The 25,998-nt window shown below is 50.7% G+C and overlaps 1 protein-coding gene across 1 annotated transcript in view; it reads left to right on the forward strand.

Moving 5' to 3' along the window:
- LOC142912426 (mutS protein homolog 4-like) overlaps positions 1-15,482 on the forward strand; it is a 31,480-nt gene extending 15,998 nt beyond the window's left edge. The window contains exons 12-21 of the mRNA XM_076060623.1: positions 2,075-2,252; positions 3,258-3,386; positions 5,430-5,533; positions 7,217-7,341; positions 7,973-8,173; positions 8,592-8,710; positions 9,936-10,064; positions 10,144-10,376; positions 13,666-13,754; positions 13,849-15,482. Coding sequence (XP_075916738.1) covers positions 2,075-2,252; positions 3,258-3,386; positions 5,430-5,533; positions 7,217-7,341; positions 7,973-8,173; positions 8,592-8,710; positions 9,936-10,064; positions 10,144-10,281 — 1,123 coding nt within the window. The 3' untranslated portion in view covers positions 10,282-10,376; positions 13,666-13,754; positions 13,849-15,482. The remainder of the gene's footprint in view (positions 1-2,074; positions 2,253-3,257; positions 3,387-5,429; positions 5,534-7,216; positions 7,342-7,972; positions 8,174-8,591; positions 8,711-9,935; positions 10,065-10,143; positions 10,377-13,665; positions 13,755-13,848) is intronic.
- Positions 15,483-25,998: the final 10,516 nt, after the last annotated feature.

A 25,998-nucleotide genomic window follows, 5' to 3' on the forward strand; every position in this document is an offset into this window, starting at 1 on the left:
GTGAGGTCCTGGGGGAGGGAAAATCCCTCAACCTGGAAAACATCGTGGGCCAAAGTGGGGATGACACTACTGAGGCTGCGGTGCCTCAAATATTGGAAGAAGTCACCCCCTGTGAGTAGCTGGCTGAGGTGCCATCTGTTGAGGAAATACTGAAGGCGATCCAGAGTCTGAGACCAGGAAAGGCACCGGGCAGAGACGATCTCCCAAGCAAAATGCTGAGGGAGGGTGGCGTTTGTTCACAAACTGCCCTACATGACATCATAACAACAGTCTGGACCACTGGATGGGTTCCGCAGGATTGGAAGAATGCCCTGGTGGTCCCCCTCTTTGTAGTAAGGGGACCGCACAGACTGTAACAACTACAGGGGTATCTCACTCCTCAGTGTGCCGGGAAAGGTCCTGGCAAGGATTATTCAACATCGCCTTTCAAGGCACGCTTAGGAGAGGCATGCGGAACCCCAATGCGGTTTCAGGAAAAGGCGTTCCTGCAACATGTCATATTTTCTGTCTACAGTATAGTATAGGTGTAGGGAATTCCAACAAGACCTACATCTCCGCTTTATTGACCTGGTCAAGGCCTATGACACCATCAGTAGGCCTGGGCTCTGGGTTGTTCTTCGTGCTTTCGAAGTCCCTGACCCTCTGCTCATGATCATTAAGGACCTTCATGATAGTGAGCGGGCCCAGGCAAAACTACGTGGCCGGGAGTCGGAGCCATTCCCTGTACACCTTGGGGTGCGACAGGGATGTCCTCTGGCTCCCACATTATTAAACATCTATTTTGACCACGTAGTTCGTGAAGCCTTCAGTAGCTGTACCGGAGGAATTCCCATCTGGTACAGATAGAATGGGAGGCTGATCGATGCCCGGGTGCGGTCAAGGGATGCCTCCCGATTGTTCAACCATGTAATGTATGCCGATGATCTGGGAATTGCTGCTCACTCAGAGGAGGAGTTGGAGGCGCTGCTGCTGAACCTGGAGCTTGCCACTAAGAAGTGGAGCCTTACCCACTGAAACTAAGCACTTGCCTGGGTATTTTCTGCCATCGGACACTCCACCCCCACAACTTCCAATTGGTGATGGGATAGTTGTGGGGAGAGTGGAGAGTTACCCATACCTGGGCAGTGTGCTCATGACCGGCTCCGGTTTAACAGCACTCGGAATCGGTCAAGCGGCATTATATTTTCATCGGTTGCGTAACGCTGTGTGGAAGCTACCTGGTCTGTCGCTCCGCACTAAGCTTCAGGTCTTCTCGGCCACAGTCATTCCCTCCCTTCTCTATGCTTGTGAAACGTGGACCCCCCTAATGGAACATCTTTGCTGGTTAGAAACATTTAGGCTGGCCTGTCTACGATCCATCCTGGGTTTAACCAGGCTGGATTGTGTGAGGAGCTCACAAATCCTTGAAAGATCTGGACAAAGTCCCATCAGTGAGCTCCTCCGGCAGGCAACACTGCGTTGGCTGGGTCATGCAGCCCGCATGCCCAGCGATCACATGCCGAAACAGCTTTTGTTCAGCCGGATCAAGGGGGCTAGAGAAGAGATGGAGTGGTGTGGTACAGGAGGCACGGGCTAGAGAAGAGATGGAGTGACGTGGTACAGGAGTACGTAGAGCTGAGTGGACTTGCCGATGACTGGTACCAGCGGTGTCAGGATCGGCCTCTGTGGAGGAGGCTCGTGAAGGACGCTACTGGGCAGTTGGAGGCAGTCGCCCTCCAACAACAACGGAGGGCGGAGGAGCGATGCTCACAACAACGAGCGGAGCGCCGGGTGGCTAAAGCACAGCAGGTTGGCACAGTAGGAGGCACAGGTGGTGCATCAGCCACTCATCTCACTCAGTCCCCCCCTGGCACCTGGGTCTGCCCCGTGACCTTCGTGCCAGCGTGCGTTCAACACTTCACGTGGCCTCGAAGTGCACATGGCCTGGCACAAGCGTCGTGGTGACGTCACCGCCACTTAGTGGTGAACGGCGGTTGCCGTCGTCGTTGTTGTTGTCGGCGACGGTGGCGGCGTCGATGGCGGCGGCGACACCACAACCCCCACCGCGTCTCCTCCCCCGCTGTCCCCGTGCCAGGTTCCCTGCGATCCTGGGCAAGCTGCGCACGGTGCTGACCGACGATTTGCCCTTCCGCAAGGGCAACCTCCTCTCGGCCAGGACACGGCGCTGCCACGTCGTGCGCCCCGGCCTCAACGGCTTCCTGGACCTCGCTCGGCGCATCCTCTCCGAGGCCGTCGGAGACATCGAAGGCACGGCACGGCTGACCCACCCGTAGCCCTCCCCGGCCGTCTTTGTATCTCTCTTCCTCTCTCTCTCTCTACCGCCTGCTGCTGTACGTTTGGAGTTTGCGTGTCTCTCTCATCATCGTCATCATCACGGTGGCTGCGAGATGTCAACTACCTCGCCTGGTACGCAGGAGGTCGTGGGTTCCACCATCATCTCCCCCCCCCCTCTCCTCCTTTCTCCCCCACTCTTCCCCCTCTCTCCCCTGCCCAATCTCTCTCTCTCAGAGACCAACAAACAGCTCTCCGTGATTCACAACCTGCCCACTCTCTCTCTCCCAGAGATCATCAAACAGCTCTCTGTGATTCACAACCTGCCCATTCTCTCTCTCCCAGAGATCAACAAACAGCTCTCCGTGATTCACAACCTGCCCATTCTCTCTCTCCCAGAGATCACCAAACAGCTCTCCGAGATTCACAACCTGCCCATTCTCTCTCTCAGAGATCATCAAACAGCTCTCCGAGATTCACAACCTGCCCATTCTCTCTCTCAGAGATCATCAAACAGCTCTCCGAGATTCACAACCTGCCCATTCTCTCTCTCAGAGATCATCAAACAGCTCTCCGAGATTCACAACCTGCCCATTCTCTCTCTCCCAGATATCATCAAACAGCTCTCCGAGATTCACAACCTGCCCATTCTCTCTCTCCCAGAGATCATCAAACAGCTCTCCGTGATTCACAACCTGCCCATTCTGTCTCTCAGAGATCATCAAACAGCTCTCCGTGATTCACAACCTGCCCATTCTCTCTCCCAGAGATCATCAAACAGCTCTCCGTGATTCACATCCTGCCCATTCTCTCTCTCAGAGATCATCAAACAGCTCTCCGTGATTCACAACCTGCCCATTCTCTCTCTCCCAGAGATCATCAAACAGCTCTCCGTGATTCACAACCTGCCCATTCTCTCTCTCCCAGAGATCATTAAACAGCTCTCCGAGATTCACAACCTGCCCATTCTCTCTCTCCCAGAGATCATCAAACAGCTCTCCGAGATTCACAACCTGCCCATGTCCATGAGCTACAGCGCCGTGCGTGGCTTTTACATCCAGACGTCCGCTCACTCCCTGCAGCCCGAACAGCGTCTGCCAGAGGTCTTCATCAAGGTCAACGCACAGAGACTCACAGATTCACCACACAGAGACTCACAGACTCACCACACAGACTCATAGACTCATCGCACAGAGACCCATAGACTCATCGCACAGAAACCCATAGACTCATCGCACAGAGCCCACAGACTCACCACACAGAGACTCATAGACTCATCACATAGAGACCCATAGACTCATCACACAAAGACCCATAGACTCATCACACAGAGACCCATAGACTCATCACACAGAGACCCATAGACTCATTGCACAGAGACCCATAGACTCATCGCACAGAGACCCACAGACTCACCACACAGAGACTCATAGACTCACACAGAGACCCATAGACTCATCACACAGAGACCCATAGACTCATCACACAGAGACCCAGAGACTCATCACACAGAGACCCATAGACTCACCACGCAGAGACCCATAAACTCATCACATAGAGACCCACAGACTCACCACGCAGAGACCCATAGACTCATCACACAGAGACTCAGACTCACCACTCATAGACTCACCACTCACAGACTCACCACTCATAGACCCAGAGTCTATGTGTGAGTCTATGTGTATAGGTGTGAGTCTGTGTCTAGGTGTGAGTCTATGTGTATAGGTGTGAGTCTGTGTCTATGTGTGAGTCTATGTGTCTAAGTGTGAGTCTGTGTCTATGTGTGAGTCTGTGTCTATGTGTGAGTCTATGTGTGAGTCTATGTGTCTAGGTGTGAGACTATGTGTGAGTCTGTGTCTACGTGTGAGTCTATGTGTCTAGGTGTGAGGCTATGTGTGAGTCTATGTGTCTACGTGTGGGTCTGTGTCTATGTGTGAGTCTATGTGTCTATGTGTGAGTCTATGTGTCTATGTGTGTGTCTATGTGTGAGTCTATGTGTCTACGTGTGAGTCTATGTGTGAGTCTATGAGTCTATGTTTGAGTCTATGTGTCTACGTGTGAGTCTATATGTGAGTCTATGTGTGAGTCTATGTGTCTATGTGTGAGTCTATGTGTCTATGTGTGGGTCTATGTGTTTATGTGTGAGTCTATGTGTATCTGTGTGTGAGTCTATCTGTGAGTCTATGTGTCTATGTGTGAGTCTATGTGTCTATGTGTGTGTCTACGTGTGAGTCTATGTGTGAGTCTATGTGTCTATGTGTGAGTCTATGAGTCTATGTGTGAGTCTATGTGTCTATGTGTGAGTCTATGTGTGAGTCTATGTGTGAGTCTATGTGTCTATGTGTGAGTCTATGAGTCTATGTGTGAGTCTATGTGTCTATGTGTGAGTCTATGAGTCTATGTGTGAGTCTATGTGTCTATGTGTGAGTCTATGTGTGTGTCTACGTGTGAGTCTATGTGTGAGTCTATGTGTCTATGTGTGAGTCTATGAGTCTATGTGTGAGTCTATGTGTCTATGTGTGAGTCTATGTGTGAGTCTATGTGTGAGTCTATGTGTCTATGTGTGAGTCTATGTGTTTATGTGTGAGTCTATGTGTGAGTCTATGTGTCTACGTGTGAGTCTCACCCCTCACCCCACCACTCACCACACCCCTCACTCACCCCTCACCACCCCTCACTCACCACTCACCACCCCTCACTCACCACTCACCACCCTCACTCACCACTCACCACACCCCTCACTCACCACTCACCACCCCTCACTCACCACTCACCACCCCTCACTCACCACTCACTCATCACTCACCACTCACCACCCCTCACTCACCACTCACCACCACTCACTCATCACTCACCACCCCCCACTCACCAATCACCACCACTCACCCCACCACTCACCACTCACCACCCTCACTCACCACTCACCACCCTCACTCACCACTCACCACTCACCACCCCTCACTCACCACTCACCACCCCTCACTCACCACTCACCACCCCTCACTCACCACTCACCACCCTCACTCACCACTCACCACTCACCACCCCTCACTCACCACTCACCACCCCTCACCACCCCTCACTCACCACTCACCACACCCCTCACTCACCACTCACCACCCCTCACTCACCACTCAACACCCCTCACTCACCAGGTGAGCAAACGTGGGAACCTTCTCAGCTACACCACCATGGACCTCATGAGGCTGAACTGCCGCAGCCAAGAGGCCGTGGAGGAGATCTACCTCATGTCCAACGTGTGAGGGAACACCCCTGCCCCAGGCAGAGTGTGGTGGACTAATCTCCATCTGTTCCTTGACTCACTGCCGCTTCTACCTGTGGGGGTTGCAGAGGAACCCCCTGGCTATGCCCTGCACTACTATACACTACACTATACACTACACTATACACTACACTACACACTACACTATACACTACACTATACACTACTATACACTACACTATACACTACACTATACTACTATACACTACACTATACACTACATTATACACTACTATACACTACACTATACACTACACTATACTACTATACACTACACTATACACTACATTATACACTACTATACACTACACTATACACTACACTATACATTACTATACACTACACTATACACTACACTATACACTACTATACACTACACTATACACTACACTATACACTACACTACACTATACACTACACTATACACTACACTACTATACACTACACTATACTCTACACTACTACACACTACAATATACACTGCAATATACACTACACTACTATACACTACACTATACACTACACTTCTATACACTACACTATACACTACACTACTATACACTATACTATACACTACACTATACACTACACTATACTACTATACACTACACTATACACTACACTATACACTACTATACACTACACTATGCACTACACTATACACTACACTATACACTATACACTACATTATACACTACTATACACTACACTATACACTACACTATACACTACACTATACACTACTGTACACTACTACACTATACACTACACTATACATTACACTATGCACTACACTATACACTACACTATACACTACTATACACTACACTATACATTACACTATGCACTACACTATACACTACTATACACTACTGTACACTACTACACTACACTATACACTACACTATACACTACACTATACACTACTATGCACTACACTATACACTACACTCTACACTACACTCTACACTACACTATACCCTACATTATACTCTACTGTACACTACACTATGCACTACACTATACACTACACTATACACTACTATACACTACACTATGCACTACACTATACACTACACTATACACTATACACTACATTATACACTACTATACACTACACTATACACTACACTATACACTACACTATACACTACTGTACACTACTACACTATACACTACACTATACATTACACTATGCACTACACTATACACTACACTATACACTACTATACACTACACTATACATTACACTATGCACTACACTATACACTACTATACACTACTGTACACTACTACACTACACTATACACTACACTATACACTACACTATACACTACTGTACACTACACTATACACTACACTATGCACTACACTATATACGATACACTACAGTATACACTACACTATACACTACACTATACTACTATACACTACACTATACAGTACTGTACACTACTACACTACACTATACATTACACTATACACTACACTATACACTACTGTACACTACTACACTACACTATGCACTACACTATACACTACACTATACTCTACTGTACACTACACTATGCACACTATACACTACTGTACACTACTCTTTACACAACACCCTTTGGGGGGGGGGGGGGAGGGTGACCCCCGCTCTGTCTCCGTGCCCAGGGTGTTGTCTAAGCTGTTTGCGGAGATCCGGGAGGACATTGTGTGTCTCTACAAGCTTGCTGACGCAGTGTCCATGGTGGACATGCTGCTGGCATTTGCTCACCGCACCACGCTCACCAAGTCCGGTACGCGGTGGGTGGGTGGGTGAGTGAGTGGGTGAGTGAGTGGGTGAGTGGATGGGTGGGTGAGTGAGTCGGTGGGTGAGTGAGTGGGTGAGTGGGTGAGTAGGTGGGTGGGTGAGTGAGTGAGTGGGTGGGTGGGTGGGTGAGTGAGTGGGTGGGTGGGTGAGTGAGTGAGTGGGTGGGTGGGTGAGTGAGTGGGTAAGTGGGTGAGTGAGGGAGTGAGTGAGTGGGTGGGTGGGTGAGTGAGTGAGTGGGTGAGTGGGTGAGTGAGGGAGTGAGTGAGTGGGTGGGTGGGTGAGTGAGTGGGTGGGTGAGTGAGTGAGGGAGTGAGTGAGTGGGTGAGTGGATGAGTGAGTGAGTGGCCTTCACCCCCCGTGACCTCCCCCCGTGACCTCCGCCCCCGTGACCTCCGCCCCCGTGACCTTCACCCCTGTGACCTCCCCATGTGACCTCCGCCACCATGACCTCCGCCCCCGTGACCTCCGCCCTGTGACCTCTACCCCGCGACCTCCCCCCTTGACTCCTCCCCCCCATGACCTCCCCCCGTGACCTCCCCCCCTTGACCTCCACCCCCATGACCTTCACCCCCGTGACCTCCCGTGACCTCCCCCCCACTGTCTGTGGTGAGCTGCAGTCCGTCCGGAATTCTCTGACACGCTGGCCCTCAAAGGGGCTCGCCACCCCATCCTGGAGCGGGTGCTGGGCTGGCCGCTGGTGCCTAACGACGTCTTCCTGTCGGACGCCTCCAACTTCCTCATTGTCACGGGGCCCAACAACAGCGGCAAGTCCACGCTGCTGAGACAGGTGGCACTCTGCCAGGTGATGGCACAGATCGGTGAGTGGGTGGGGGGGTGAGTTGGTGAGTGAGTGAGTGGGTGAGTGAGTGAGTGAGTTGGTGAGTGGGTGGGTGAGTTGGTGAGTGAGTTGGTTGGTGAGTGAGTGGGTGAGTTGGTGAGTGAGTGGGTGGGTGAGTGAGTGAGTGAGTTGGTGAGTGAGTAGGTGAGTAAGTAAGTGAGTGAGTGTTTGAGTGAGTGAGTAGGTGAGTAAGTGAGTGAGTGAGTGTTTGAGTGATTGAGTGAGTAGGTGAGTAAGTAAGTGAGTGAGTGTTTGAGTGAGTGAGTGAGTAGGTGAGTAAGTAAGTGAGTGAGTGTTTGAGTGAGTGAGTAGGTGAGTAAGTGAGTGAGTGAGTGTTTGAGTGAGTGAGTAGGTGAGTAAGTAAGTGAGTGAGTGTTTGGGTGCTACCACTGCTTCAGGTTGCTTCGTGCCAGCCGACTTTGCCTGCGTGAGGATCGCTGATCAGATCTTCACTCGCATCGGTGTGGACGACGACATCCAGCCACTCTCCTCCACCTTCACCATCGAGATGAGAGAGGTGGGTGGGGAGTGAGAGGGTGGGTGGGTGAGTGGGTGGGTGGGTGGGTGAGTGGGTGGGTGAGTGGTTGGTTGGGTGTGTGAGTGGGTGGGTGTGTGAGTGGGTGGGTGAGTGGTTGGTTGGGTGTGTGAGAGAGTGAGTGGGTGGTTGAGTGAGAGTGTGGGTGAGTGGGTGGGTGGGTGTGTGAGTGGGTGGGTGAGTGAGTGGGTGGGTGAGTGGTTGGGTGGGTGAGTGGGTGGGTGTGTGAGTGGGTGGGTGAGTGGTTGGTTGGGTGTGTGAGAGAGTGAGTGGGTGGTTGAGTGAGAGGGTGGGTGAGTGGGTGGGTGGGTGTGTGAGTGGGTGGGTAAGTGAGTGGGTGGGTGAGTGGTTGGGTGGGTGAGTGGGTGGGTGAGTGGTTGGGTAGGTGGGTGAGTGGGTTGGTGAGTGGGTGGGTGAGTGGGTGGGTTAGTGGGTGTGTGAGTGGGTGGGTGAGTGGGTGGGTGAGTGAGAGGGTGGGTGAGTGGGTGGGTGGGCTGGTGTGTGAGTGGGTGGGTGAGTGGGTGGGTGGGTGTGTGATTGAGTGGGTGAGTGGGTGTGTGAGTGAGTGGGTGGGTGAGTGGGTGGGTGAGTGGTTGGGTGGGTGAGTGGGTGGGTGAGTGGTTGGGTAGGTGGGTGAGTGTGTTGGTGAGTGGGTGTGTGAGTGGGTGGGTGAGTGGGTGGGTGGGTGAGTGGTTGGGTGGGTGAGTGAGTGGGTGAGTGGGTGGTTGAGTGAGAGGGTGGGTGAGTGGGTGGGTGGGTGAGTGAGTGGGTGGGTGAGTGGTTGGGTGGGTGAGTGGGTGGGTGAGTGGGTGGGTGAGTGAGTGAGTGGGTGAGTGGTTTGGGTGGGTGAGTGGGTGGGTGAGTGGGTGGGTGGGTGAGTGAGTGGGTGGGTGAGTGGTTGGGTGGGTGAGTGGGTGGGTGAGTGGGTGGGTGAGTGAGTGGGTGGGTGAGTGGTTGGGTGGGTGAGTGGGTGGGTGAGTGGTTGGGTAGGTGGGTGAGTGGGTTGGTGAGTGGGTGTGTGAGTGGGTGGGTGAGTGAGTGAGTTGGTGAGTGGGTGGGTGTGTGGGTGTGTGAGTGGGTGGGTGAGTGGGTGGGTGAGTGAGTGGGTTGGTGAGTGAGTGAGTTGGTGAGTGAGTGAGTTGGTGAGTGGGTGGGTGTGTGTGTGGGTGAGTGGGTGGGTGACCCCCGGTGACCCCCATGACCCCAGGTGAACTACATAGTTCGCACAGCCACCGACCGCTCTCTGGTGATCATCGACGAGCTCGGGAGGGGCACCGGGGTCCACGAGGCCCTGGGGATCTGTCACTCGGTCTGTGAGTGTCTCCTGCAGCGCAAGGTGGTGACCACTCACACTCACCACTCACACTCACCACTCACACTCACCACCCCTGTGTGTCTCCCCCCCCCCCCCCCAGACGTTCACCATCTTCGCCACCCACCACCTGGAGCTGAGCCACCTCTCTACCCTCTACCCCAACGTCTCCAACAGCCACTTCCGGGGTGGAGTCGCGCAATCAGCAGCAGCAGCAGCTGCCCTGGGCCGGCCGTCGTGACGGTAAAGCCGCTGGTGCCGACGACTCGCGGACGGTGCCACGTGTGACGTGCACGTACAAGCTGGTGCAGGGGCACACGCCGGACACGCACTACGGTACTACGCGTGTGTGTGTGTACGTGTGTGTATGTGTATGTGTGTGTGTTCTTCGTGCTTTTGGAGTACCTGACCCTCTGCTCACGATCATTAAGGACCTTCATGATGGTGAGCGGGCCCGGGTAAAACTACGTGGCTGGGAGTCAGAGCCATTCCCTGTACACCTTGGGGTGCGACAGGGATGTCCTCTGGCTCCCACATTATTTAACATCTATTTTGACCACGTAGTTCGTGAAGCCTTCAATAGCTGTACCGGGGGAATCTCCATATGGTACAGATATAATGGGAGGCTAATCGATGCCCGGGTGCGGTCAAGGGATGGCTCCCTATTGCTCAACCACGTTATGTATGCTGATGATTTGGTAATAGCTGCTCAGTCAGAGGAGGAGTTGGAGACGCTGCTGCTGAGACTGGAGCGTGCCACTAAGAGGTGGGGCCTTACCATCAGCCCCACCAAAACTAAGCACCTGCCTGGGTATTTTGTACCATCGGACACTACACCCCCACAACTCCCAATCGGTGATGGGGCAGTTGTGGAGAGAGTGGAGAGTTTCCCATACCTGGGCAGTGTGCTTATGACTGGCTCCAGTTTAACAGCAGAGGTCTCACTCCGAATCAGTCGAGCGGCAATATCTTTTCATCGGTTGCGTAACGCTGTGTGGAAGCTACCTGGTCTGTCGCTCCGCACTAAGCTTCAGGTCTTCTCGGCCACGGTCATTCCCTCCCTTCTCTACGCTTGCGAAACGTGGACCCCCCTAGTGGAACATCTTCGCCGGTTAGAAACATTTAGGCTGGCCTGCCTACGATCCATCCTGGGTTTAACCAGACTGGATTGTGTGAGGAGCTCACAAATCCTTGAAAGATCTGGGCAGGGTCCCATCGGTGAGCTCCTCCGGCAGGCAAGGCTGCGATGGCTGGGTCATGTAGCCCGCATGCCGAAACAGCTTTTGTTTGGCCGGATTGAGGGGGCTAAGCAGGCGCGGCACGGGCTAGAGAAGAGATGGAGTGATGTGGTACAGGAGGACGTGGAGCTGAGTGGACTTGCCGATGACTGGTACCAGCGGTGTCAAGATCGGCCTCTGTGGAGGAGGCTCATGAAGGATGCTACTGGGCAGTTGGAGGCAGTCACCCTCCAACAACAACTGAGGGCGGAGGAGCGATGCTCAGAACAACGAGCGGAGCGCCGGGTGGCTAAAGCACAGCAGGTTGGCACAGTAGGGGGCACAGGTGGTGCATCAGCCAGTCATCTCAGTCAGTTGACCCGTGGCACCTGGGTCTGCCCAGTGACCTCCTGCCAGCGGGCGTTCGACACTTCACGTGGCCTCACGGTGCACATAGCCTGGCACAAGCGTCGTGGTGACGTCACCGCCACTTAGTGGCGAATGGCGGTTGTTGTTGTTGTGTACGTGTGTGTGTGTGTACGTGTGTGTGTGTGTGTACATGTGTGTGTGTGTGGTCCGGCAAAACAACCCCCTACCTCCTCGCGGTGCCGGACAGGCAACTCTGTCGTGGACAGTGCTTTGGGGGGAGATCCAATTTTGATTGGCTCCTCCCCTCATGGCAAATGTGTCTACCACAGGGGCTAAACGGGGGCTCTGGACAGGTGCGAGGGGCTGGTAACCCTTCCACCTTCAATTAATCACCACGAAACCACGAGTTAAACCGAAATATGTAACTAATAAGCTTGTGCCGGAGGCCCCGGGGGGACAGGCGTCTATGACGTCTCCTGACCAAACCCCATTTGGCAGAGCCAGGAGACTGAATATCTACCCTCGGGGCTCCTCCAGAAACAACGAAAAACCACTACGGGTGGCCACGTGGAATGTTCGAACGCTCACTGCGGAGGAGAGGCTGCCACTCCTCTGTCGGGAGCTGGACCGGTACCGCCTGGATCTCTGTGGTATTCAGGAGGTCCGGTGGACCGGCTCTGGCTCCTACCACCATGAGGGGTGGATAGTCCTCTTCTCACGGCAGGAGACTGCCAAACAACAGGGAGTGGCTCTTCTTCTAAACAAAAGAATGAAGGGGGCGTGGGAGCGTGGTGGTGAGGTGTGGGAAGCTGTAAGCCCCAGGCTACTTTGGGCTCGCCTTCCCAACAACCGGATGTGAGGAGTGGTGGTCGTGGTTACTTATGCCCCCACCGAAGACGAACATCCGTGGAGGGATCCAGGCAAGGCCAATGAGTCGGATGCCTTCTATGACCTCCTGTCACAGGTGCGAGCTAAAGTGGCCCCTCGGGATAGTCATCTTGTTGGGTGAATGCCCGAGTTGGTCATGATGCACCTGGTCTGGAGTGATTGGAAGGAATGGGCCAGACCAGCTCAATAACAACGGCAGGAGGCTGCTACATTTTTGTGCAGCCCATGGGCTTGTAAATACCAACACGTTGTTCCGGCATCGGTGCATCCACACAACATCATGGATGCATGCCGGGTCCAAGCAAGAACATCTGCTGGACTACATAGTGACGGACCAGCGGATGCGAGCCCATGTCCCTGACACCAGGACCTACCGTGGAGCTGATCTGCCCTCTGACCATCGACTTGTAATCTGTAAGATGCACCTGCAATTCTTCCACTCCGGTGGTGGGTGTACATCCAGGACCCCATTCAAACCCTTAGTGGCATGCTCTGCCGGCTGGGATTGGCATCGTCCCCCACTCCTCCTGATGTCGAGGGTAAATGGGCGAGGTTTAGGACTGTGACTCATGCAGCTGAAATGGCTGTTTGGGTACGCGGTCCAGACCTCCCCAGAGACCCTGGCTGACAGAGGAGGTGTTCAGGATGGCGACAGGCCCACTGTCATCGGCTACAGAATCCCACGGCGGAGAATGAGGAGGCTTACCGCAGCCCTCGCTCGGAGGTTCGGAGAGCCGCGAGGCGCCGCAAGGATGGGTGGCGGTCGCGGGTTGCCGAGGAGATGGAGTCTGCATCAGTGGCCCGCGATCACAAATCGCTCTTTAACTCCCATCAAGAAAGTAACCTGCGGCGCCACAACCAATTACCATCATTGGGGGAAAGAACGGTGACCCGATCTCCGACCCCCAGGGAACAGGTTTTCAGATTTGCCGAGCATTTCCGCGAGGTCCCGGTAGTGGGAGGGGGGAAACCCCTCGGCCCGGAAAAACTCATCGCGGCACAAAGTGGGGACGGCCCTGCCGAGGCCGCCGGCGCCTCAAACATCGTGAAGAAGAAGCCGTCGCCTTCCGCGACGCGGTCGGCGTCTCACGGCCACCACCCTCCCCCTCCCACCCCCCCTCCCCCTCCCCCTCCGCGTGCCCCGCGTCCAGGTCTGGAGATGGCCACGCTGTCATCGCTGCCGCCCTCCCTGCTGCGCGACGCCACGGGGCTGCTGGCTCGGATCGGCGGCAAGAGCTGGGTAACAACGCTGACCCCCGCCGACACCCCCGCCGCGACCCCCCCGCGACCCGCCCGTGACCCCCCCCCCGTGACCCCTCCGCGACCCCCCCCAGATGGAGCGTCAGGCCGACTCCGCGCCCGTGCTGCGCCGAGCGGCCGTCCACCGCCTCGCGACGCGGCTGGGCCAGGCGGCGCGACACTCGCGGCTGGACGGAGCCAGCCTGGTCACGTACCTGGGGTCGCTGAGACAGCGGTACCTCGACGAGCTGGAGCACATCGCTGACGCCACCGCTAACACCCACTGAACAACACCACCACCAACACCACCACCGCTAACACCCACTGAACGACACCACCACCAACACCACTAACACCCACTGAACGACGCCGCCACCACCACTACCACCGCTAACATCCACTGAACGACACCAACACCACCACCGCTAACACCCACTGAGCGACACCGCCACCAACACCACCACCACTAACACCCACTGAACGACACCACCACCAACACTACCGCTAACACCCACTGAACGACACCACCACCACCACTACCACCGCTAACACACACTGAACGACACCACCACCAACACCACCACCGCTAACACCGCTAACACCCACTGAACGACACCACCACCACCACCGCTAACACCCACTGAACGACACCACCACCACCACCGCTAACACCCACTGAAGGACACGACCACCAACACCACCACCACCGCTAACACCCACTGAACGACACCACCACCACCACCACCGCTAACACCCACTGAACGACACCACCACCACCACCGCTAACACCCACTGAAGGACACGACCACCAACACCACCACCACCGCTAACACCCACTGAACGACACCACCACCAACACCACCACCACCGCTAACACACACTGAACGACACCACCACCAACACCACCACCACCGCTAACCCCCACTGAACGACACCACCACCAACACCACCACCGCTAACACCCACTGAACGACACCACCACCAACACCACCACCACCGCTAACACCCACTGAACGACACCACCACCACCACCGCTAACACCCACTGAACGACACCACCAACACCACCACCACCGCTAACACCCATTGAACGACACCACCACCAACACCACCACCAACACCACCGCTAACACCCACTGAACGACACCACCACCGCTAACACCCACTGAACGACACCACCAACACCACCACCACCGCTAACACCCACTGAACGACACCACCACCAACACCACCATAAACACCACCACCACCGCTAACACCCACTGAACGACACCACCACCACCACCGCTAACACCCACTGAACGACACCACCACCAACACCGCTAACACCCACTGAACGACACCACCACCGCTAACACCCACTGAACGACACCACCACCACTACCGCTAACACCCACTGAACGACACCACCACCAACACCACCACCGCTAACACCCACTGAACGACACCACCACCAACACCACCACCGCTAACACCCACTGAACGACACCAACACCACCACCGCTAACACCCACTGAACGACACCACCAACACCACCACGATCCAACACCACCAATGCTAGCACCACCACCACCAATTCCAGCACCACCACCACCACGGTGGAGGGGTAAGCATGTGGGTACCATTGTGTGGTGTGGGGTAGGCTGACGGAGGTCCTGATTAGCCAGACGATGATGTTATTTCGTGCTGTGTTGTTGGATATATAAACATAAAGTTTACTGTCAAACTGGCTCAGTGATTGAGTAATTTCGTGAGCAAGCGACTGAGTAAGCAGCTGAGCTCCTGAGTGAGTCACTGGCTGAGTGAGTGAGTCACTGGCTGAGTGAGTGAGTGACTGGCTGAGTGAGTGACTGGCTGAGTGAGTGAGTGAGTGGTTGAGTGAGTGAGTGAGTGATTGGCTGAGTGAGTGAGTGGCTGAGTGAGTGACTGGCAGAGTGACTGGCTAAGTGACTGGCTGAGTGAGTGAGTGACTGGCTGAGTGAGTCACTGGCTGAGTGAGTGAGTGACTGGCTGAGTGGGTGACTGGCTGAGTGAGTGAGTCACTGGCTGAGTGACTGGCTGAGTGAGTGAGTGACTGGCTGAGTGAATAACTGGCTGAGTGAGTCACTGGCTGAGTGGGTGACTGGCTGAGTGAGTGACTGGCTGAGTGAGTGACTGGCTGAGTGAGTGAGTGCCGAGTGAGTGATTGAGTCCGTAATAGAGGTTTTGTTGGTTTAGATGGCGTAAATATATAAATGTTGTGTCGTTAAAATCAGCCAGCCTAGATGCATGAGGTCACTGAGACAGACCCAGCAGGTGCCGGGGTTGTACTGCTGTGCCAGGCTAGGTGCATGAGGTCACAGATACAGACCCAGCAGGTGCCATGGGTTGTACTGCTGTGCCAGGCTAGGTGTATGAGGTCACTGAGACAGACCCAGCAGGTGCCGTGGGTTGTAGTGCTGTGCCAGGCTAGGTGCACGAGGTCACAGAGACAGACCCAGCAGGTGACGTGTGTTGACTGCTGTGCCAGGCTAGGTGCATGAGGAGGTCACAGAGACAGACCCAGCAGGTGTCATGGGTTGTACTGCTGTGCCAGGCGAGGTGCATGAGGTCACAGAGACAGACCCAGCAGGTGCCATGGGTTGTACTGCTGTGCCAGGCTAGGTGCATGAGGTCACAGAGACAGACCCAGCAGGTGCCATGTGTTGTACTGCTGTGCCAGGCTAGGTGCATGAGGTCACAGAGACAGACCCAGCAGGTGACGTGGGTTGTACTGCTGTGCCAGGCTAGGTGCACGAGGAAGTCACGTGACAGACCCAGCAGGTGGCGTGTGTGTTGTACTGCTGTGCCAGGCTAGGTGCACCAGGAGGTGACAGAGACAGACCCAGCAGGTGCCGTGTGTTGTACTGCTGTGCCAGGCTAGTTGCATGAAGTCACGTGACAGACCCAGCAGGTGACGTGTGTGTGTTGTACTGCTGTGCCAGGCTAGGTGCATGAGGAGGAAGTCACGTGTGTGTGGTGTTGAACAAGGCGTGGTCGTCAACAGCTGTGGTGGAATTGCTGTGGCTCCGTGCCGTGCCCTCTGTGCTGGTCACCAGGGGTCAGCGCCACACACACACAGCTCGGACAAAGCGCCCTGACGAGTATTTATTAACTCTGGGCTTGCACAGTATCACAGAAACAAGTTGGGTTATTAAATGCATTCTAGATTTAAAGCTTTCGTGACTGCTAGGATCCATACTCTTGGTTCTATTGGGTAAAGTCACGTAGTTGAAAATAAAATAACAAAAAATCACGACGTTTCGGCCACAACACAAGCGGCCTTCATCAGGTGAAGGGACGAGACTGTCTGGAGGACAGCGCTGGAGTGGAAGAAGCCACGCTTAGATCACGACCTTTAAGCTGTGTGAGAAGAAAAAGGCCAAGTGCCTTGACAAAGGAATTAGCATATAATTTAGCATTGAAATGGCTCATTGAAATAGCTAAGTTAAAGTATACACATCCGCAGAGGTACCCCTTGACAAAGGAATTTGCATGGAATTTAGCATTGAAATAGCTGAGTGATTAGCTTGTAACTGGTCACAGAAATAGCTATGTTAAAGTTAGAGCATATACATTCACCGAGGCACCTAGTACTCATCAAACAGGAGAATTTAGCGAAACACAACCACGCTCAGACAGCGGACCTTTAAACTGTGTGCGAGCAAACAAGGTGTTCTGACAAAGAAATTAGCATAAAAATTAGCATTTGATTGGCGGATTTTCGGAAAGAGGTGGTGTACGTGCCGGTGGACTTGCCGTTTGGCGCAGGGGGGGGGGGAGTTTACCTATTGATGGTGTGAAAAGGGGGAATTTATAAGAGCTGCGAAAGTTTGGTGTACCACTATTTGAAAAAGTATACTGTACCATTGAAATTAGTTTAATGTTTAGTTCGATTTAGAAAATCTTTCCAATGGTTGCTTAATTTGAAACCATCCTCTCGGTTGAAATTGTGTCTGTGTTTGTAGATCTGAATTGCTTCATGAACAAATCTCTGATAAAAGCCCGTGGGTTTGCAAAGAACCTTGGTATCGGAGAAAATTATATTGTGATCCCCCACAGCGTTGTAACAGTGATCAGCCACGGCAGAAGAATTCGTTTTACCGTGTTTCAAATCTGATTTGTGCTCGCGAATTCGGTCAGAGGCATGTCGCTTTGTCTCACCGATATAGCAATCACCGCAGGTACAACTCAATTTGTAAACCCCGGGGTACTGTAAATCAGGAATGACATCCTTCACGGATGGGATCAGATCACGAATTTTGTGTACTGTATTGAACCGGACCTGGATCTTGTGTTTGTTTAGAATTTTGGAAATCTTTTTAGTAACGCCTGCTATATATGGAAGTGTGATGGTTTTGACCGGAGTATCAAGTGGTTGTTTCTGTATGGAGGGAGAGACAGCTTGGCGGATGGTACGGTCAGACTAACCATTCCTTTTGAGGGCCAGGTGTACGTGTTTTAATTCACTGGTCAGGTGGTGTTGGTCCGAAATGCAATGAGCCCTATGGTATAAAGTTTTGATGAGAGAATTCTTTTGGGCTGGGTGGTGGTGGGAATCAGGTTTCAAGTAGGAATCTGTGTGGGTGGGTTTCCTGTAGACAGAATGCCCCAATGAGCCATCAGGTCTCCTCTCAAACAGAACATCTAAGAATGGTAGCTTGCCATCTTTCTCCAAAGTGTCATCCACATATCTCTTCCACAGAGAAGGTCTGAGGGTGGAAGTCTGGATGGCGTCTGATTCAAATTTCTCCATGAAAATATTGGCTATCACTGGTGATAAGGGGGATCCCATGGGGGTACCCTCATTTTGTTTGTAGAAGGAGCCATTCCAAGTAAAGTAGGTATTGTTGAGGCAGTGCCTAACCAGTGCAGGTGTGTCGGGTCTAGTCCATGTTGGACTAAATTTTCAATTATTTCAATGGTGTCAGGTACTGGGACCTTGGTGAACAAAGAGACCACATCGAAGCTGACAAGGATATCGTCAGGGGACAGTACAACGTCTTTGACCATAGAGACCAATTGGGCTGAGTTAAGTACTGCTGAGGTGGTCTTGCCAGTGAAAGGCAGCAAGGTATCTGACAGAAAACGGGCTAGTCTATAGGTAGGGGAGTTGATCGTGGATACGATGGGTCGAAGTGGGGTGCCTTCTTTATGAATCATGGGAAGACCACAGAATCTAGGGGGTCTTGCAGCAGAAGGTTTTAGGGAGGGACGTTTAGTTGGATCGATTAGGGAGGTCGAACTTGTGATGATCTTGTTGGTTTTTATCGCTAGGCTATTAGTAGGGTCATTTTTTTATTTTTGAGTAACTTCCATCGTTGAGCAGATTCTGGATTTTGTTGTTGTATGAATCTTTATCCATAATAACAGTAGCGTTGCCTTTATCGGCTGAGAGGATGACTATATCACTTCTGTTTTTTTTTAATTCGCGAGTTCAGAGCGTTCATTTTTGCTGATGTTACTAATGGGTTTCTTAGCATTCTGAAGAACACCTTGTTTGCTCGCACACAGTTTAAAGGTCCGCTGTCTGAGCGTGGTTGTGTTTCGCTAAATTCTCCTGTTTGATGAGTACTAGGTGCCTCGGTGAATGTATATGCTCTAACTTTAACATAGCTATTTCTGTGACCAGTTACTAGCTAATCACTCAGCTATTTCAATGCTAAATTCTATGCTAATTCCTTTGTCAAGGGGTAACTCTGCGGATGTGTATACTTTAACTTAGCTATTTCAATGAGCCATTTCAATGCTAAATTATATGCTAATTCCTTTGTCAAGGCGCTTGGTGTTTTTCTTCTCACACAGCTTAAAGGTCGTGATCTGAGCGTGGCTTCTTCCACTCCAGCGTTGTCCTCCTGACAGTCTCGTCCCTTCACTTGATGAAGGCCACTTGTGTTGTGGCCGAAACGTCGTGATTTTTTGTTAATTTTTTTGTTATTTTATTTTCACCTACGTGACTTTACCCAATAGAACCAAAGAGTATGGATCCTAGCAGTCACGAAAGCTTTAAATCTAGAATTGATAACCTCTATGGGGAGAGTTTTCACCTATCTGTTAGAGCTTTTAACAGACAACGGGACAAGAAGTCGCAACTCATCGAGACGCTGACCTTCCTCAAAAGATGCCGCGATCACAAGGTAATACCCATCGCTTTCACACTCACTTCTGATGCTGTATCTTCTCCGAATTCTAAACAGATTCTGCTTAAGGCCAGCCTATCTTTAATCTCAGAGAGGATAAGGCTACTCCGATTTGAACTCGATACTTTAGACAGGCCTCTCCTACAAGCTCATTTAATGTTAACACAAAAAATGTCACCTTCTGATTGGAATCACGTAGACAACATGACTGCTTCTTCTGCTGAGTCACTGTTAGTCAAATGTAAAGCTAACCTGATTTCTAAATTCAACCACCTATCAAAGAAGAACCCAGTTCCACATATAACAAAACTAGATGTTAACAAAATCGTCATTAATCAGAGTAGCACCCCGATTTCGGACATTCTGAAAACAGTACTGGCTAGGGGACTAAATTTTGCTGTCACCCCAAAACACATACCAGTAGATGATATCATCTCTCAGGTCGATGTAGCCCTCAAAGGCGTAGGACACATCCAAGCAGACGTTGCGAGAGCTGAAATAGCCACTATTCTTAAGAATGCTAAGAAACCCATTAGTAACATCAGCAAAAATGAACGCTCTGAACTCGCGAATTTAAAAAAACAGAAGTGATATAGTCATCCTCTCAGCCGATAAAGGCAACGCTACTGTTATTATGGATAAAGATTCATACAACAACAAAATCCAGAATCTGCTCAACGATGGAAGTTACTCAAAAATAAAAAAATGACCCTACTAATAGCCTAGCGATGAAAGCTAACAAGATCATCGCAAGTGCGACCTCCCTAATCGACCCAACAAAACGTCCCTCCCTAAAACGTTCTGCTGCAAGACCCCCTAGATTCTATGTTCTTCCCAAGATTCATAAAGAAGGCACCCCATTACGACCCATCGCATCCACGACCAACTCCCCTACCTATAGACTAGCCCGTTTTCTGTCAGATACCTTGCTGCCTTTCACTGGCAAGACCACCTCAGCAGTACTTGACTCAGCCTAATTGGTCTCCATGGTCAAAGACGTTGTACTGTCCCCTGACAATATCCTTGTCAGCTTCGATGTGGTCTCTTTGTTCACCAAGGTCCCAGTACCTGATACCATTGAAATAATTGAAAATATGGTCCAACATGGACTAGACCCCGACACATCTGCACTGGTTAGGCACTGCCTCAACAATACCTACTTTACTTGGAATGGCTCCTTCTACAAACAAAATGAGGGTACCCCCATGGGATCCCCCTTATCACCAGTGATAGTCAATATTTTAATGGAGAAATTTGAATCAGATGCCATCCAGACTTCCACCCTCAGACCTTCCCTGTGGAAGAGATATGTGGATGACACTTTCGTCATTTGGCCAGATGGCCTCCCAGCTCTGAACCTTTTCCTACACCACATCAATTCCAAACATCCCGCCATCAAATTCACCATGGAAGTGGAGAAAGATGACAAGCTACCATTCTTAGATGTTCTGTTTGAGAGGAGACCTGATGGCTCATTGGGGCATTCTGTCTACAGGAAACCCACCCACACAGATTCCTACTTGAAACCTGATTCCCACCACCACCCAGCCCAAAATAATTCTCTCATCAAACTTTATACCATAGGGCTCATTGCATTTCGGACCAACACCACCTGACCAGTGAATCAAAACATGTACACCTGGCCCTCAAAAGGAATGGTTACTCTGACCGTACCATCCGCCAAGCTGTTTCTCCCTCCATACAGAAACAACCACTTGATACTCCGGTCAAAACCATCACACTACCATATATAGCAGGCGTTACTAAAAAGATTTCCAAAATTCTAAACAAACACAAGATCCAGGTCCGGTTCAATACAGTACACAAAATTCGTGATCTGATCCCATCCGTGAAGGATGTGATTCCTGACTTACAGTGCCCCGGGGTTTACAAATTGAGTTGTACCTGCGGTGATTGCTATATCGGGGAGACAAAGCGACATGTCTCTGACCGAATTCGCGAGCAAAAATCAGATTTGAAACACGGCAAAACAAATTCTTCTGCCGTGGTTGATCACTGTTACAACGCTGTGGGTGATCACGATATAATTTTCTCCGATACCAAGGTTCTTTGCAAACCCACGGGTTTTTATCAGAGATTTGTTCACGAGGCAATTCAGATCTACACAGACACAATTTCAACCGAGAAGATGGTTTCAAATTAAGCAACCATTGGAAAGATGTTCTAAATCGAACTAAACATTAAACTAATTTCAATGGTACAGTATATTTTTCAAGTAGTGGTACCCCAAACTTTTGTAGCTCTTATAAATTCCCTTTTCACACCATCAATAGGCAAACTCCCCCCCCCCCCTCCCGCGCCAAACGGCAAGTCCACCGGCACGTACACCACCTCTTTTCTAAAATCGGCCAATCAAATGATATTTTTATGCTAATTTCTTTGTCAGGACACCTTGTTTGCTCGCACACAGTTTAAAGGTCCGCGGTCTGAGCGTGGTTGTGTTTCGCTAAATTCTTCTGTTTGATTTGTACTAGGTGCCTCAGTGAATGTATATGCTCTGACTTTAACATAGCTATTTCTGTGACCAGTTACAAGCTAATCACTCAGCTATTTCAATGCTAAATTATATGCTAATTCCTTTGTCAAGGGGTGCCTCTGCGGATGTGTATACTTTAACTTAGCTATTTCAATGAGCCATTTCAATGCTGAATTATATGCTAATTCCTTTGTCAAGGCGCTTAGTTTCTTCTCACACAGCTTAAAGGTCGTGATCTTCGCGTGGCTTTTTCCACTCCAGCGCTGTCCTCCAGACAGTCTTGTCCCTTCACCTGATGAAGGCCGCTTGTGTTGTGGCCAAAACGTCGTGATTTTTGTTATTTTATTTTTTACCTACGTGACTTTACCCAATAGAACCAAAGAATATGGATCCTAGCAGTCACGAAAGCTTTAAATCTAGAATAGAAATGTAATGCAATACAACACAGAGAGTCGGCCAACATAAGAGTCAACACCCCACCTGGTTGATAACGTTCTTCCAAAGATTGCTCAATTTGAAAGAGAGACAAAACACAGACACGGAGACACATAGACAGAGAGAGATAACACAGAGACACACAGAGAGAGATACACACATACAGTGAAGGAAAAAAGTATTTGATCCCCTGCTGATTTTGTACGTTTGCCCACTGACAAAGAAATGATCAGTCTATAATTTTAATGGAAGGTTTATTTGAACAGTGAGAGACAGAATAACAACAAAAAATCCAGATAAACGCATGTCAAAAATGTTATAAATTTATTTGCATTTTAATGAGGGAAAAAAGTATTTGACCCCTCTGCAAAACATGACTTAGTACTTGGGGGCAAAACCCTTGTTGGCAATCACAGAGGTCAGACGTTTCTTGTAGTTGGCCACCAGGTTTGCACACATCTCAGGAGGGATTTTGTCCCACTCCTCTTAGCAGATCTTCTCCAAGTCATTAAGGTTTCGAGGCTGACGTTTGTCAACTTGAACTTTCAGCTCCCTCCAGATTTCCTATGGGATTAAGGTCTGGAGACTGGCTAGGCCACCCCAGGACCTTAATGTGCTTCTTCTTGAGCCACTCCTTTGTTGCCTTGGCCATGTGTTTTGGGTCATTGTCATGCTGGAATACCCATCCACCATCCATTTTCAATGCCCTGGCTGAGGGAAGGAGGTTCTCACCCAAGATTTGACGGTACATGGCCCCGTCCATCGTCCCTTTGATGCGGTGAAGTTGTCCTGTCCCCTTAGCAGAAAAACACCCCAAAGCATGTTTCCACCTCCATGTTTGACGGTGGGGATGGTATTCTTGGGGTCATAGGCAGCATTCCTCCTCCTCCAAACACGGCGAGTTGAGTTGATGCCAAAGAGCTCCATTTTGGTCTAATCCGACCAAAACACTTTCATCCATTTGTCCTCTGAATCATTCAGATGTTCATTGGCAAACTTCAGACGGGCATGTATATGTGCTTTCTTGAGCAGGGGAACCTTGCAGGCGCTGCAGGATTTCAGTCCTTCACGGTGAAGTGTGTTATCAATTGTTTTCTTGGTGACTATGGTCCCAGCTGCCTTGAGATCATTAACAAGATCCTCCCGTGTAGTTCTGGGCTGATTCCTCGCCGTTCTCATGATCATTGCAACTCCACGAGGTGAGATCTTGCATGGAGCCCCAGGCCGAGGGAGATTGACAGTTTTTTTTGCGTTTCTTCCATTTGCGAATAATCGCACCAACTGTTGTCACCTTCTCACCAAGCTGCTTGGCAATGGTCTTGTAGCCCATTCCAGCCTTGTGTAGGTCTACAATATTTGTCCCTGACATCCTTGGAGAGCTCTTTAGTCTTGGCCATGGTCGAGAGTTTGGGATTTGATTGATTGATTGCTTCTGTGGACAGGTGTCTTTTATACAGGTGTAGTGTTGTAAGGACGAGCAGACTTCTTTAGGAGGCACACTCTGTTTATTGTATTATTTCCTTATACAACGCTTAACACACACAGAGGGATATTCGGTCCCCTCACTCGATACCCTAGCGAGGTACAGCCTCCGGACCTGGCGGGACTCTCACGTCTACCGCTAACCTCCTTGATACCTAAGGAGGTACAACCTCCGGACTTGGCGGGACTCACACGTCTACCGCTATCCTAGTCCTCCGGCTAGGACCTAGGGGAGTCTATCTGACCCACCGCTGGCCCGGTGGGTCCTGACCACTGGGTATGCCGAGCCTTAGCCCTTAGAAGGGCTGAAAGGCTGGTCCAGGGTCCTAGCTAGGCTTCAGCCCAGTCTTCTATCTTCGTGCAGGAAGAGAACTCCCCGAGGTCCGTTGGGTCACCCGTCTTATACCCCTTCGTGGCCAGGTAGAACCAATCATACATTCCCACGTGGAACCGTCTGATTGGTTCGCACCAAACCCTGGCCACGATCCGTTTCACCTCGACTGACCCCAACCGTTGTACCCAGGGGTAATGCTGCACTGCCCTGGTTGCAACGCAGGTTACGCAACAGCGCGTAGTTAACACCTCTACACAGGTAACGAGCTGAGATAAGGGGCACTCCCTTTAAGAGTGTGCTCCTAATCTCAGCTCGTTACCTGTATAAAAGACACCTGGGAGCCAGAAATCTTTCCGATTGAGAGGGGGTCAAATACTTATTTCCCTCATTAAAATGCGAATCAATTCATAATTTTGTCTCTCACTGTTCAAATAAACCTACCATTAAAATTATAGACTGATCATTTCCTTGTCAGTGGGCAAACGTACAAAATCAGCAGGGGATCAAATACTTTTTTCCCTCACTGTAGGCACACAGAGAAACAACGCCTCTGTGTCGAGGCCTTAAATAGAGAGAGAGGGGGGCAGAGAGAGAGGGGAGGGGGTGTAGAGAAATCCGCGAGTCAATGCAAGGCCGTAGCCATGGAGTCAACATTGGTGGGGACCAAATCTACCAGGCGGTCTGGGGTCCCCCCCCCCCCAGAAAGAAAAATCTAAATTTGAAAACTAATTTCCTGACATTTCCTAAAATATTGAAACATTTCACTAACACATGGGATGGAATTTTTTTTATTTGATACAATAATGTATAATATTGTATTGTATTACATTGCTCTGTTGTTTATTTTTTTAACTTTTCTTGTTTCATAGTATGTAATGGCAGAGATTAGGGATTCATAAAGTACAAGGCAATCATATAAACAAAAATCTACGTATTGTTACATGAAGACAAGTCCACATTTTGTGGCCAAGGTTTAGCAAGTTGTTTTTATTAACATAGCATAGCAATTATTATTTAAAAAAATATGTATTTTTATAGCAATATATTGGGGGGGGGGCATTTTGACCATATTTGATTATTGTGGGGGGATATGTCCCCCACCAATATATTATAATTATTATAACATATTATAATTATAATATATTATAATTACGGCCTTGTGTCAATAAGAGATTTGGAACTTTGGTGACTGCAGGAAATAATAATAACACGAGGACACGCAGAGAGAGAGAGAAAGCTCACTTATATTCTTGATTCTTTCGGTAAAGTCACCACCACGTAGAAGGGAAACAATAAAATAATAAAAATATAAAACAATAAAATTCTCACAACGTTTCGAC

Source organism: Petromyzon marinus, unplaced genomic scaffold, assembly GCF_048934315.1.
Source record: "Petromyzon marinus isolate PM22_M1 ecotype Great Lakes invasive population unplaced genomic scaffold, UKy_Petmar_22M1.pri1.0 PM_G_Scaffold_20, whole genome shotgun sequence".
Classification (NCBI taxonomy): domain Eukaryota; kingdom Metazoa; phylum Chordata; class Hyperoartia; order Petromyzontiformes; family Petromyzontidae; genus Petromyzon; species Petromyzon marinus.